Source organism: Pleurodeles waltl, chromosome 9 (genome assembly GCF_031143425.1).
Source record: "Pleurodeles waltl isolate 20211129_DDA chromosome 9, aPleWal1.hap1.20221129, whole genome shotgun sequence".
In the NCBI taxonomy this organism is placed as follows: Eukaryota; Metazoa; Chordata; class Amphibia; order Caudata; family Salamandridae; genus Pleurodeles; species Pleurodeles waltl.
The window spans coordinates 973,776,689-973,792,214 of NC_090448.1; the positions used below are offsets into that span (position 1 = coordinate 973,776,689).

Below are 15,526 nucleotides of genomic sequence, written 5' to 3' on the forward strand. Positions count from 1 at the left end.
GAAACTGACGATAATAAAAAATGTCAAGTCTATCTTAGTACTTTTTGGTCTCCATGTTGATCTAAATATGTCCTTGTGTTTGTCAAGATTGCATTGTCTCGGGGTTTTACTTTCTTGCAGATATGACATTCAAATATAATCTATAAATAAGAGAAGTGCCATCTCACAGGTTCTGAAAGTTCCCCAAACCTTGTTTTGTTGTGCGGCATATTGGCAACATTTGTCTTCCAAGCAGTTTCTTATACATGTTTAAATCTGGTCTATGGCTCTCTAACGGTGCAAGATAATCACAACATCAGACACATACAGGAGAGGCATTCCAGAAATAGTTTATTTTTAAAATGTTACGATGCACTTGTGTTCCCAGCTGCAGTCAATGAACTGGCAGCTAAGGCTGTGGACACTTAAATCCTGTAATGCTGTCAAATTGTAGGTCCTTTCCTCATAATTCGAGATTACCCCATGTACAACTTTTGTGGTGAAAACACTAGAAAATCTTAAATTTTCACGCATTACTTCTGTCAAAAAACTGACTGAAATGAAAAAAAGAATACCTAGAGATGAATTTGGGGTCACTCGAGTAAGTCCGTGTGCCACTTTCTCGTCATCTGGGGTGCCAATTATGTATGGCCTATGACTGGTATCCAAACAAGCACTCGGTCTAAACCCTCTGTCTGAGGGGCATCAATCCAGAGCATGCTTCCAATACAAGGGTGGGAAGGGTTGAGAAAAAAAAAAAAAACAAACAAAAAAAACACACCCCCAAAAAAACATTCAGGACAAGTTAAATAAATTTCAGTACACACAAAGAACTTGCTCGTCGGGCTAAAAAAGTGCCATAATTTATGGTTTTAAAATAATCGTGCCCCATATCCAAATGTCTGTTTAATGGCTTCGAAGTAGTGCCGCCTCCAGCCCTCCTTTGTCATGGCATCCTCGCTGGAAGGCACTCCCACCCCTTCCAGTTTCAATTCAGTCTCTCCACCTTTGTCGTGAAACATCAAGGTGATCACTGCATAATGCCCTAGAAAAAAAAAAAAAAAAAAAGCAATAATTGACCACATATATAAAGCGCTTCATTCTGGACAAAGCTTAACCAAAGGACTTCATAACATTTCAGGCATTACAATAATAGCTTTGCATACACCAAACTGTAGAAAGTGCACTTTTCTGCGAGCTTATGTTTGACTCTGTTTATGAACTTTTAATTGCTCTTTCTCGTTTTCTGAGCTCTGCTTACCAGCCTTCACAGCGTGCATTAATTCTTCTAAAACATGCCAATTATTCAGAAAACACTAATTGGCTTATTTGACTTCCATGAAAATTCACAGTAAGGTGCGCAAAAACCAGGCGGGTGGTATAAGATGTCAATTTCCCACGTAAAGCGCAGCAAGACTGCCATACATATGCTGAAAATAAACATGAAATGTCTGACAAGCAGCCAGGCCAAAAACTGAATTGGGCCTCAGTTTGAAAATGTGACTTCAACTGTATTTGGACAGTAAATAAATCTGCTGTTCAGTATAACGGTAGAAACAGCAAGGTCCAGTCACTTAAAGAAAATAGTGCCCATATGCATATTTTTGAGGGAAATATTAATATAAAAGCCTATTTAGCAGAGAGGCTGTGACAACATACGTATGGGAAAGTTTCTGTAATGCTTAGAAGTCCACTTTTATAAGTAAGGCTAGCAAACACGCCCGATATTGTGCTATTTACTGAAATCTAAATCTTTGGCATATTCAGATTATATGCCGAACAGAAACCTGGTTTTACTTTCAGGTGTTAAGAGTGTTCAAGTTTGAGGAGCTTATTCTCATATCACATTAAGAATGATACCTCGGTCTCCCTTACTTACCATTCTTGTTTCCTATACAGAACATTTGTGCATAATTGGACATCAGGGCAGAAAAATAATGGGTATACAAATAAAGACAGGAAGTACACTGCAGGCTGTGAGGGAGTTGCATGCTTTAGCGATTACAAGAGCACTGATTTCACATGGAAATATATAGCGTGAGGTCAAACATGTAAAGGACAATTAGAAAAAAAAATAGCCACACATTCTGGAACTGAACTACAGACAAGTTATGTGCCTCAGTCCCTCACTACAGACCACACCTGCTTCCCTAATTTGGTGTGGCCAAGAGTGGTCAGCTTCACTTGTTGCATTCCTGGGACAGTGGTGCTCTTGCAGCACTCTACACTAAGGGCGAGGCCTTCAGCGAGCAGCCATTTTGTTTCAAGGCACCTCAAGTGTACAAGCGACCAAGGGGTAGCTTGAGAAGAGAAGGCAGGCAACACACAAAGCACGAGAGTAGGAAGGGTGTCCTAGTCGTTAGGAGCACAACACGCAGTCCAACCCTCCAATGCTATGTAACCCTGGTCTACATTCTGTCACCAACATGCAGTCCAAAATCCCATAGTCACCCTTTTGGTTATCCTAACAACATTAAAATAACCACACTGTTATGAAGGAATCCACCAGATCTTCCAGATAAATTACAGAAGTACAACTCGAGCATGGGCATTGTACGCCAGCCTGGAACTGGAATGTTCCCCACTCAGGGGAAAGCATGGAATGCATAGAACAATGTAACTGTCCATTAAGCTTCATAAGCAGAAAATATCCTCTTGCCTTCCATATCCACAAGGTAAAAATAAAGATGCAACACAAATTACCTATATTTTATATAGTTCTGTTACGTATCTTGGTTGTTTGTGAACCCTACCTTCATCTCACCTCGTTTCGTGCAAGAGGCATACACAATCCTGGCAGGAAAGTCCCCACCTCCAACCTCAAGACTCACTCCAAGCCAACGTAACAGGCATAAATCAAGGTCACTCATCAACATAAAAAGACTGCAACTCTTAATCATCCCTGCTCTACACTCGTCCTCCCCTCTGGTAAAGTGCTTTCCCTCTCTGGTTCAGTTTCCCACCTGCCCACGAAATTTGGTCAGACCACTTATCTGACCAGATTTGACCTTCACCCAAACTCCAACCTTCAAATTACCATCCAGGTTCACATTCACGTTTTCCCGAATTTTACCACACCCTCTTTTTCAACCATGTGGGAACCATTTTAGAGCATAGTTTAATGCCTCTCAACACAAACAGGAAACGTTGTTCACAGTAGTGCAATAAGCCCATAACATTTATGCCACAATCCTCTGTCAATATATTTTATGAAGGAATCCAAGAGATCTTTTAGATAAATTATAGGAACTTTACTCAGAAGTGCAACCTGAGTGTAGTTGTCTTGGGCAAGCCAGAAACCAACTACCTGGAACTGCAAAGTCCCCACTTAAAGGAAAGTATAGAAGGTAGAAAATATTCCAACCATTCATAAAGCTACCGAATTATAACAAACACACACCCTAAATCACAAAAGCATCGAAGGTCACAGTTGACAGCGGTCAAACTGGGTTTAGCTCCAAGATTCAGTGGAATTAAGTACAGGACCTATGTTACACACTAGGCAGTACATAATGGGACTAGGCTAAGAGCCTGGAGACTGGACTGGACTGGATCAACCTAGCTCGGATCTGAACACTCCATTTACTCCAGTTATGATCTACTCCATCAAGTAGTAATTCAGTGCCTCTCTGGAGGCATACGTCATCAGCCAGACTGACTTCACAGATTCATGACTCTTGCATGTATGTGAGTATTTGTGTATTTTTGTCCAGTCTGATATACTTTATACTTCAGGTCAAGAGGTGTAATGCGAAAAACAAAACATGCCATAAGGACTAAGTTCATCAAAATTAATAGTGGCTATGCAGAACACAGGTTTTATATGCTTTTCAGCCTTACCTACTCCACCTCATACTACATGATACAAAAGCCAGATGTACGATTCGCAATCCAGCATAGAAACAGATGGCACGTCCCACTTGACTGTTTGGACTGCATTGCATTATATTAGCAATACGTTTATGCCTTAAGGATATGTCCCATGTACATAATTTTCACTCCTGCCATCTTTTGGCAGCACAGTTTACCATTCTGTACATAAAAGGTTGCATTGCCAATAATGTTTAATCATTTTTGTTGACAAAGTAAGGTAGGCAAGTTTTGTTATTCTTTCTTTCTACATGAGAGTTCCAGAGTGAAACTTATTTCCTCGCCCAGTTCCTAAATGTTTTTTTCTAGCAGAAATGTATGAGGAATGTACTAAATTCTCAAAAGGAAGGCATGAAAGAAATCTCGGGATAATCATAGTTAATGGTAATTCCCTTTGGCTGCCCCCAACTCTTAAGTCTTCATAAATATTCTCTGAATTACAACGAGCAAGCACTGAACAATGAAAGCTCATGATTATCTGAATATTTTCTTCAGTGCTGCTAACACCAGTCTGTGCTTCACCTTGGACAGTATGGACAAGCGTAGTTTTTTGGTAGAATGCAACAACTTTTTGTATCTACTATTATCAAAGACCTGGCCTCAGAGGAGAATCAGTTTTATGAATCTTGGTAGAATTACTGACTGGCTGATACCAAGCAGCATGATAACCAAGAAGAAAGTTGAACACTCTGATTTTGGGAGCTGTGTTTTATCTTAGTCTAAGTTATTATGATGTACTCAGGAATGTCCATATGTACATCCATAAGCTACCAAGTCAGATATAGTTGTAGCAGGTCAGTAAGAGCCATTTCTAAAAGGGTGTCATTCATTTCCTGTCCCTTGTGCCTCAAGAGATTCTAGCAAGTCACTGAACACTGAATGGACTCACAAAACACCCAGTAATAAGCAAGTGGCAGCAAATGCAACCTTCAATTAACTCGATGTGCCATCCAGACCCATTCTTCTACTTGTTTTGTCAAGTAGTAGGTGGGCCATGTGAAGCTCTTATCCAGAGTCAATCTGGTATCGACCAGAGTCAAAAATACCTTCTTGGTTAGCATGCTTAGCCCTGGGACCAAAAACAGAACTGGCTTTACTGAGGTTGAGTGCTGGTACGTCTTCAAGACTAATTACGACTTGACTGGTGAACAGACAATAGGATGTAGGGTTTTGCTGCTACACTGACCACGATGTCAGGAAAGGTAAAGTCATTAGTAAGATTCTTGGTAACAGTTGAAAGAATGCATGATACTCCACTTCCAACAGTATGTACTAATGTCTGTTGTACGGTGTCTGTGGCTCCCTGGAGATGCAGTAATGAAACAGATTCTGGAATGCCTAATAGTTCTTGAACAACTTTGCACTCAAGTTATGTGTTTTGATATGTGGCGTGCTAAATGCCATGGTAAAAGTGTCTTATTTTTTTAATGGGTCATGTTTGCATGACATGACACTTGAAAAGCAATCAATGTTTTAGGTAGTATCAAGGACAAAGGGATCACCGTCAGCATAGTGTTCACATGTTAACAAGGATTTACAACAAGCAAGTTGTCAATGATTCACATTGAAACTATGAATGCCTAGATGCCAACGACAAGGCGAGAGTTAAGCTTGCTACTCACTCACAGCAGCCTATGTTAGGAGCTCTATATCTCTTTTTTTAATGCATTATAGCAACCAGTGCTTTGGCAGAAATATTCTATTACTACATTCAAATGGATTCAATCAAGGAGAGGTTGTAGGGCTAGAAATTGCTAAGCAAGATATAGGTTTTGGTTGAACATTATGGACAAGTCAAGAACTACTTGTTTTGATGGAAAACGTGCTTCTCCTTTCAACAGTGGAAGCTATGTTCTACAAAATGAGAGGTTTCAACAATCTTAGTGTTTTGAAAGCACAGGCAGAGGTGAAACACTCAGAAGCAGACGCTTCAACATCAAAGCAGGTGCACTTCAAATTTCTCATGCACGTCTTGATATGAATATCAGCAAATGGCTTCACTTGCCTGAAGGCTCGTCATGGTGGCAGATTGGGCTTCAAATATGTCATGATCACTTCTCCTGGTCTTTTTTTGCCTATTTAGCCTTTTACATTAACAAAGAAAGGGCACTTGTTAAAGAGTGACAGCATAGGGCCCGTCGAATTAGTCAAAAAAAGAGTGTTCGAGAAAAAAAAAAAAAAACACGCTTCAAAATGTGGCGCATACTTTCATCAAAACAACTGACACATATACATGTCTTATGCTGCACAGTGAAACCTACAGTCTGCTTCGAAGATATTTAGAGAAAAAAAATGCAATAACAGGCAAAGCTTTGTTTAGGGCAGGGGTCTTCAAACTGAGGGGCTCAAATGACCCAGAGTGGGGTGGACGCATCAGCCGCTGGCCAAGAGAAGCATTATGCCGATAACACAGCTTTTTTTTTTTTTAACCTCAAAGACATGCAAAGCAGTAAACCACTCTGTAATGGTACATGGCTAACATGTTTTGTCATTTATATCCGAGCTGGGAGCATGTGTTAAAATACTCGCCAAAACTCCCATTTCTGTGGATACTTTTACACATTAGTAAGGCCTGCCTGACCAGAATAGTATGTTTGGCATTATTTATTTGATTGTTGAAACAGTAAAAACTTAACTGCAAAGTTAAAATAAGTCTAGACATATTTAAACATTGCCAATTAAATAGAATAATTGTGAAAAATTCAGAAGGGGGGGCAGGATTATTATTTTTTTCGAGAGGGGGAGGACTTAAAAAATAAAAAATGGTTTAGGGATACTTGTCACAGCTCAGAGCCAATGGGAAGTTGCTTCTCTACTTCAGTAGAGCACAAGGAGAAACAGACCGACACATAATCCAAGGTATGGTAGGGAGGGAAAAGCAAATCAGTCTATCAATAAGCAGCAATACAGAAACTTAGTTCAGTTCACCCAGAGCTTTATATTCTAGTAGCAGTACAAGCTGGAGTTTGCTGCACACACCTGAAAAAAAAATCTATCTATATATTTATTTAATTATTTATTGCCCTTACTGGCATACCAATTAGTCAGTCAATACTTACCTGCAGGCCAAGACTTAAACCTCCATTTCATCGCTATCTTTGTTTCGGGAATCTAGAAAAGTCAAAAACAGATCAAAGTCCTTCACAAATTCAACCTCGACATGAGCAGCAGGCTTTAAGAGAAAGTCACTTCTACAATAACAGCTAGATGCAAGTGCACTACACAAAAGCAAGAGAAAGAGCTCAGCATGTGTTGTCATCCCTAAGCAATGTGGAGGCCTTCAGGAGAATGCTATGCCAGTACAACAGGAGCAGAAGTGTAAATTTCCCATTGATCCCATTAGCACACATTAAGCATGTGAAGCAGCACTGTACACTAAAACATACTTAATAGAAGGTCGTGTGCAATGCACCAATTTATCGCATACACAAGTTAGAGTGAAGGCAACAACAGCATCGCCTTCCATTCAAAGAGCAGCAACAGCACAGACCGCAGCACTGCTTGCCACCCATGTTCTGAACATCAGATTTCTTAAAATGGACCGCCTCACAGGGAATAAACAACATGACAAGGGCACAAGAAGAATAAAAGTAATGTTTGGGTTTAGAATGAAAGATAATAAATGCAACTAGAGTGCTCTTGCCAGGTCAGAAAAACATCTGCAATATCTGCGACTACTTTAAAAGCCACTTTGGCTTTTCTCCAATTTGAATGGCATCTCTAGTTTATTGCTACAGGTTATGTATCCAGTACTTGAGAATGTAACCAGCATTTTCAATTCACGCACTGAAGGACAGAGGCAAGGAGTGGAGGCTGGGTTTCCAAACTTAACGAGTTCTGGCAAGTGATAAAATGTTTAGTTAGGAGGCTAGAGACCACTTTAGAGGTCTTGCCAGCCTTAAATAAAAAAACAAACAAATCCTAAATACAATATATAGTGGTGTATCTAGAAGGTCTTTGAGTCAGCCCTCTTCAAAGACTGATTTGTTGAACTGCAATTCCTATTTTGCTTCCACAGCACATGGCCCGAGGCAATTGTTCTGCCTAATTCAGCCACTGGCTCTCTACAACATTGAGTAACCTCATTTTGTCCAATCACATGCACATCTGCTTGGAGAGAAAAAATGCCTATGTTTTGGAGTCGTTTAGAACTTGTTCTTGGGGGAGTAAAAGAAAGGATTTAAAGTGTGTGATAGAATTACATAGTGGCTTTACATTGGATCCTACCTTTCAGTTGAACGGGAACTGGAAATTGTGTACTGGGCCAATCTGCAACCAAGGAAACTGTGCGCTAAGCAGTAGCTTCCTTCCCCTCTGCTCCCTTGATTTGTTGAGGTGAAATTGAGACTATCTAGGGTAGGAATTTAGGGTTGGTGCAGAGAACCATCATGTCTCCCTGTATTTGGAAGAAGGGTTCTTAAAGTTAAAACCTGGAGCTCACTAACACGCCTAAGTGATGATATTGAGACTAAGAATGCCACCTTCCAACAAAGAAATCGAAGGAAGCATGAGACTAGAGATTCAAAAGGGGGATCCACAAGTCTGGTGAGAACTATATTAAGGTTCCAGGAGGGGGCTGGAGGAACCCTTGGTGGAATTACTTATTTGAGTCCTTCCATGAAGGCTTTGAAGATTGGGATTTTGAACAGAAAAATGTAGATTAAAGGTAGGCAGTCACTGCAGCAAGATGTAACGCATGGAATTGTGATTAATTTGTAAGCACAGTTTGCCTTTTTTAAGTTAAACAGGTAGCAGACAATGTCTTCCACTGTGGCTTTAAAAAGATCAATTTGTTTTGATTGTCGTAGCAAATGGGGACAAAGCCACAAAAACACAAAGCTTAACTGCCGTAGAAAGGAGATAAAAGCAATCATCCATCAATGCATACTTTTAATACCCACTCACAAAAAGACTTCCTCAATATCCCGGCAACCACACACAGCACCTGCAAAAATATTGAAAGCTATCCTTCACACAACCTGATCAGAGGTACATAGATGCTTACTCAACAAGTCTCTGGCACTAGGTTTATTCCCACTTGAGCTAAAAGCCTCTTATGTTTGACAACTCCACAAAAAGAAAAACCTCGGTCCACTGGACCAAGCAAACCATAGGCCTTTATCAAATGGACCATTTTTAGGAAAACTATTTGAAAGGCCAACGCTCAACCTTTACATAACATAATGGCTTGATGCCAGACCAACAGTCCAGCTTCAGAACAGGCAGAAGTACAGAGTCAGCAATCATATCCATATGGGATTATCTAAAACTCACAGTGGACAAGAACGGAGTGGGCGTCCTATTGCTTCTGGATTTCTCAACTTCACACACTGCTACAAAGATTTCTTTATCCTGGGTCCACAAAAATACTTTAAAGTGGATTGCTTCTAACCCCAGGGACAAAGTGTAGTTTACCTTCCATGTTTCTCATCAGTCGCCAGCATACAACACTGTGCTGTCCCCTCAGGGATCCATCATATCCCTTCTACTATTCAACATCTACCCAACCACTGTAATAAACCTGATAAAATCAATCTCTCTCTGGTTACAACTATGCGACAAAATCATTTTATAATTGGATGTCCGGCAAGACCTTCACAATTCAAAATTTGATGACTGCCTTTGTGCTATAAAACACATGGATGAGAAATACTAATTGAAAGTTCAATGTCACAAAGACAGATCATGACCTGAAATGTCAGCTCACTGATATATATATAGCCCAAGGAACATGTCCCTCCAACAACATCAAGAGAAGTCAGAAACCTAGGAGTAACCATAGATTTTTTTGCCAGGTATCTGATGTGCTCTCGACTGAACGTGCACTGGGTTCTTGCTTCCCAGATCCCCAGTTCCAGATCTCTTTCCCCAAATTGTACAGTTTGTCGTTTCACTCAATTGGCACCATCTTTAGCACCATCTGTAAGTCCCTAGTAAATGGTGTCTACAGCCTGGGATTCTAAAGAGGGTCGCCAAGGGCACAAGCATGAATTTTGCCTCCCTAAGGGACCCTCACCAAACACAATTGGCTGCCATTGATTGCTGCATGTCTCTAATCTAATTATTAATTTACCACATAAAGAGTCAGCTTCCTGCAGGTAAGTAACTTGTTCTTCTGACCGCAGACTCCTCACCTTTTGAGCAGAAGCCAATGAAGTGCCTCTCAGGTGAACTGACTCAAACCAACAAGTCCTACAGGGCTGAGCGGGCAAAGTACCCCTTTTCGACTGGCCTGACTGTTCAGACAATAGTGCTTCCTGAAAGTATGGAGGTATGCCCTCTTTGCTGCCTGTCAAATGCCCAAGAGAGGCACCCCACATGCCAAGCCAGTGGTAGCAGCGTTGGCTCTAATGAAGTGAGCCCATAAGCCTTCTGGGGCCTGCTTTTTGGCCAGTGTGTAGCAGATCTTAACACAGAGCACAATTCAGTGAAAGATGGCTCTTTTCTGCAGAGCCTTGCTTTTCTTGGCTCCAGCAATTCCGATAAAGTGTTGACCATTCACCTGGTGTTCTCTGGTACGATCAATATAGAAACTAAAGGCTCTTTTCAGATCCAATCGATGGAGTCTCTCCTTCCAATTAGATGGGTGTGGTGGAGAAGGGAGAAGCAGGACCCTGCCCTGCTGCTTTGACAAGAGATCCTACCAAAGGGGCAGTCTGTTCAGCAGACAGATGACCAAGCCCCAGAGCTCTAGATAGCACACTCTCTGTGCCCACTATGGTGTAAGTAGGATGACTTGAGCCTGGTCTGCCCTGATCTTACTCAGAACTCAGGGGAGGATTGCTTTTGGCAGCTAAGTATATAGGAGCCCAGAGTCTCCAAGCGAGAGATGCCTTTGGCAACTAATGCGTGAAAATGGTGAGAACAGAACCAAGGTTCTTGTCAATTGTGGAAAAGTCCTTGCACCACCTTGGGATATAGCGGTCATTCATGAGCTGCTAAGAATCAACAGCGGAGCTTGCCTGCCCAGAAACAAGGAGATCCAACCAGGTGCCAAACCACCAGGAAAATCTTCTAGCGTTCCAGCTATGTCCAGAAGCGCAGTGCATCCTGTTATAGGGTCCATGACCTCACATCGTCCTGCTTGTTCAAGTACCACATGGTCATAGTCTTGATGTGAGTAACTGTACCAGCTTACCCTTGAGCGGAAGAATGAAGGAAAGCTCTTAACACTTAGAGGATGGCTCAAATCTCCACAAGACTGATGCGAGAGTGAGCCTCCTCTGGAAACCAGAGACCTCTAACCTACAACTCCCCCAGGTGGCTGCCCAACGCTACTGAGCTCAGTCGTCGCTGGAGAAGGGAGAGGGGTCAGCCTCTGACCCAAGGTAGGTCTAGTAATCACCACTGCTGATCTTTCACAGTCTTCTTCAAAACCTGGACGTGGTCGAAAAAGTACCCTTGATGTTGAGCTCATTGGGATTTAGGATCCCACTGCACAGCCCGTATATGCCACATGGCTGCTTCAACAGCAAGATGCAGGAGGCCATCAGTTATCACACTGAAATTCAGGACAGAGGCTAAAAGAACAGGCTCACAGCCCAAATGTCCTGGACTCTCCTTTCTGGCATGCGCTGTGGCAGTGCTATATCTTCAGGGGATTTGGACCTTCTGTAGCCTGGGCTGACCAGGGATGTTATTGCTTTTATTAAGTCGTCAGGATCTTAAATGTTTACATATGCATTCACACCACTACTCTGTTCCTAATCCTAACGGTACCGATACTCACTATGCTTTCACATTTCCCGATCGAACAGCACTTTTTGCACATTGCACTCTTTTTGTACTGATTTGCAGTGTGTATGCTGATGCAAGTCCCATTCTTAATTGCTATTAACACAAGCAGCGTAACTAAGAGGAAATGAAAGCATTTGTAAACAATGAAAAGGCCCTGCATGGTGAAGGCAGACGTTTGGCCTTTCTTGATCCACTGACGCCCTCCATGCCTCTGTCACCTTTATACCTGTGTTTTTTTTGTCATACACTGTGTGAGCAACAGATGTGACCATGGGAACAGGAGCAGGAGCAGGCATTGGTCTTGTAGCCAGAGTGCTGAACAAATTCTCCTGAAGTTTTTTCTTAGACCCCATTCTGTAAACCGGGGGAGTGTTAAAAAAAAAAAAAAAAAAAAAAAAAAAGTCCGCAGGTAGAACTGGTTTGGGGTGGCTTTTGCTTCAGTTGCCTCTAGTGTGTTCTGCAGACTCTGGCTTTGTGTGGGTTGATGTCCTCACAGCAGCTGGTCTCCGCCCTGAGGCACCCAAAACAGAGGCATAAAGAAGTGTGCACTATCTGCTCCTGGCTATGAGCAGCCACAAAGAGTGAGCAGTAAGGATACCAAATGAGTAGTTTTACCCTTCTCACTCTGAGCAACAAGGACTGCAGCTCTCTTCACCCCTACCACTGACCAAGTGACAGTGCTACAGAAAGACTGATCAGCAGCCCCCTCCCAAGCAAAATGACCTAATCGAATTTCTGTTAGAACCTAGGTTCCTTTGTCCTCATTTTCACTCTCTGGGAGAATACCACCCCCAACTTGTACAAAGGAACAAGACTGGGCCATCCAAAAATGGGACCTAGAATCCTTCATCACTCTGCTTCAATTATCTATGCGTATAGTACAATATACACAAATACGCACAACATACATTTGGATGGGATTAGGTGACAGGGTATTAATCTGGTTGTGCACAGGCGAGGTACTCTCAGTCTGTGACAGACATGTTTTTTGTGAGAGTGAAAAAATAATAATGATAGTAATAGTAGTAATAATAATAATAAAATACAGAATAATGAGGAATCTTTAAATAAGACCTTTTCTTTTCCTACCACCCCTTGTGCAGCATACAGAAGCTCTAACAAAGTTGAGATATCCCAGACTATATTTAAAAAAAATTGCTTGGGGAGGCGGTGCCAACCAACATGGCCGACCGGACGTAAACTCCGGAGGCTCCGGAGAAACTCCCCACGGGCACGTTAAATGAGGTGTCGGCGGGGGAGTTCTCCACCTGCGATGCCTCGATGACGGTGTCTGGACACCAGGGGGTGCAGAGAGAGAAGGTGGCAGGGCCCCGCATAAGAGCTGACCGCTCCGGGCGGCAGGGTGAGGAGGCGGGCCAGAGCATGTCTCGGAGTGTCCTGAGACCTGCAGCCCAGTGACGGGCCGGGGGCCGAGAAGAGGAGCCTGAGCTAGGGAGGCAGAGGCCCCCTTTGGCAGTGGGGTGGGGTGGGGTGGGGTGAGGTGCCTTCGACGGGCTCCCCTGGTGTATCAAGCGGCCGCACGGGAAAGAGGCAGTGAGGCTGCGTCCTGGACGGCGCTGAGGCCCGGGGAGGCCCAACGCATGGTGGCGACCGGGGTCCACTGCTGGTGCTGCGGAGGGGTCCGCCTGCACCCCTGATGAGGAGAGTGAGGGGGCCGCAGCGGGTCCCAGTTTATTCAGTGGAGGGACGAACTGGCAATGGATGCCTGACCTCAAGATGGCGCCTAGGGGCAGCGCGGGAAGAGGATCCTGGAGGTGGCCGTGGCCGAGGGACGGTGCGATCAACCCCTTCTCCTGTGAGGGTGCCCTGGATGGTATTCTCTGCGCGGTGAGGAGTACCTCAGTAAGAGGTCTAGTGGGGACTGTGAGGGGAACAGCGTGCAGGGGCGGTGGCAGGAGCTCATAAGGGACAAGACCCTAGGGTGCGCCTATACCTCGGTGGAGACTACAACCAGGGTCTCCAACTATTTCACGCCCACCAGAAAGGGAGGGCCTGCCTCACCACAGGCAGGAGAGATGGAACTAACGAAGGAGGGCCTCCTGTCATCCCCTCGCACCATCAAGGCGAAATTGAGAGAGCAGCTCACGGCCAACATCAGGGCTACATTGGATATGCCCCAAACATGAATAGTAGACTGGCCTCTCTCCAAGCTGATGTGGACTCAGTGGGGATACAAACTTTGGATCTGGAAGTGCAGGTCTAAGAGATGAAACAGGTCACCCTATAGGGGGGTGGGTGGGTAGAGAGAAAGAGAAAGAGGCAGAAAGAGAAAGAAAGAAGTCACGCACATCAAAATGCAACTCCAGCTCTCCATGCTCTAGTGCGAAGACTTGGAAAATCGCACCCGCAGAGACAACATTGGAGTGAAGGGGTTGGAGGAGGGCAGCGGGGGAGTGGATCTGGAGGCCTTTTGTGGTCAGTCTCTTCTCCACCCTCCTGGACGATAAGCATCCAGCGGTACAGGTGGAGAGGGTGCACAGGGTGGGGAGCTGCCCCGCCGGCAAGGGAAGGAGGCCCAGAGACAAGCTGGTGACAGGAAGAGTCTTCCACTTCTGCGGATCAATGGAGGCAGCCAAGGAAGGGGGGGGAAGACCCTCAAGAAATAAAACTCTTCTCATGGCATGTGACAGCAGCAGGACGAGCGAGGGGGACCCCGAGTGGGCCCATATAAGAGTTCTCAGTGTGCTCGGGAGGAGGGGAAATACCCCACTGGGTGGAGCACAGGGAGTTATGGTTGAAGACAGGTACGATCACCGGACGAACAGGTTTGGCGTGGTCCCTAGCACACTACAGGTGAGTAATGGTGGAGGACCCCACTCATGACACTGATGTGGCTTTCGTCAGTGACCTGGTGGGGGGTGGAAGTGGATGCATACCCAGTCTATGCCATGAAGACCACAGGGAGGTTTGAGAACCAGCAACCTGTTCATAGGTTTTTTTCTTGTTCTGAAGTGTTATCTATGTTTGGTTATTGTTAACTATCCCTACTTAGCGTGGGAGGGCCATCGGGGAGGCCTGGGACACTTCCGTGGACCTTGGAAGAGGAGGGTGGTGGGAGGGATCTGAATAGTTGCAAAGGGGAGATGCCCACCTCAGACGAGGGAATTTTGGTCACAATGGTGAAATGTTTGAACTGTTATCATGGAATGTTAAAGGGCTGAACTCGCACAATAAGTAGTCACAGTTGAGAAAGTACTTTGACGATCACCACTACACTATGATATTGTGGCCTTGCAGGAAACGTATCTTAGGAGGGGAGAGGGCCATTGTCTACACCACAAACAGTACCCACAGATATGCACTGCTTCATCGACAACAAAGCATTGTGAGGTTGCCCTGCTATTCCACAGATCTATCCACGTTTAGATTTTGAGGACAAAACAACATGAGTGAGTGAGAGAGTGAGTGAGTGTTTTTTTCTTTCTGGAAGGGTTGGAGGGATTTGCGGAGGGAGAGATAGTGCTATTGGGTACCTTTAATTTGATCTGGGATGCCTCTCAAGACAACTCATCCCCAGAGAACACCTGCAAGTGCTCGGCAAAATCAGTTAAGTCGGCCCTCCACAGGTTAGGGCTCTTTGATTCCTTGCGTACCCTTAATCCCACGGGGAAGGACTACACTTCCCATTCTCACAGATCCTACTCAAGGATAGATTATATATTCTTGAGTCGATCATCTGATTATTATATTGGGCCATGCTCCGGTGGAGATGGTCTGGATTGGTCCCTCGCGCACTTGAAAGTCAGGCGGTGGTACTTCCCAAACATTTTAATCCGTGACTCATCGACCCGCAACAACTTGCGGAGAGATATCAGAGAATTCTTCCAGCATAATTAATCAGGAGACACTTCAACCCCCCCCCCCAAAATCTGGGACGCATTCAAGGTTGTCATTAGGGACACAAGCATCGCCTTAGCGT

The 15,526-nt window shown here is 44.1% G+C and overlaps 1 protein-coding gene across 1 annotated transcript in view; it reads right to left on the reverse strand.

Moving 5' to 3' along the window:
- Positions 1-313: 313 nt before the first annotated feature.
- AHSA1 (activator of HSP90 ATPase activity 1) overlaps positions 314-15,526 on the reverse strand; it is a 36,879-nt gene continuing 21,666 nt past the window's right edge. Inside the window, exons 8-9 of the mRNA XM_069208406.1 lie at positions 6,909-6,960; positions 314-1,024 (exon numbers count right to left, since the gene is read on the reverse strand). Coding sequence (XP_069064507.1) covers positions 852-1,024; positions 6,909-6,960 — 225 coding nt within the window. The 3' untranslated portion in view covers positions 314-851. The remainder of the gene's footprint in view (positions 1,025-6,908; positions 6,961-15,526) is intronic.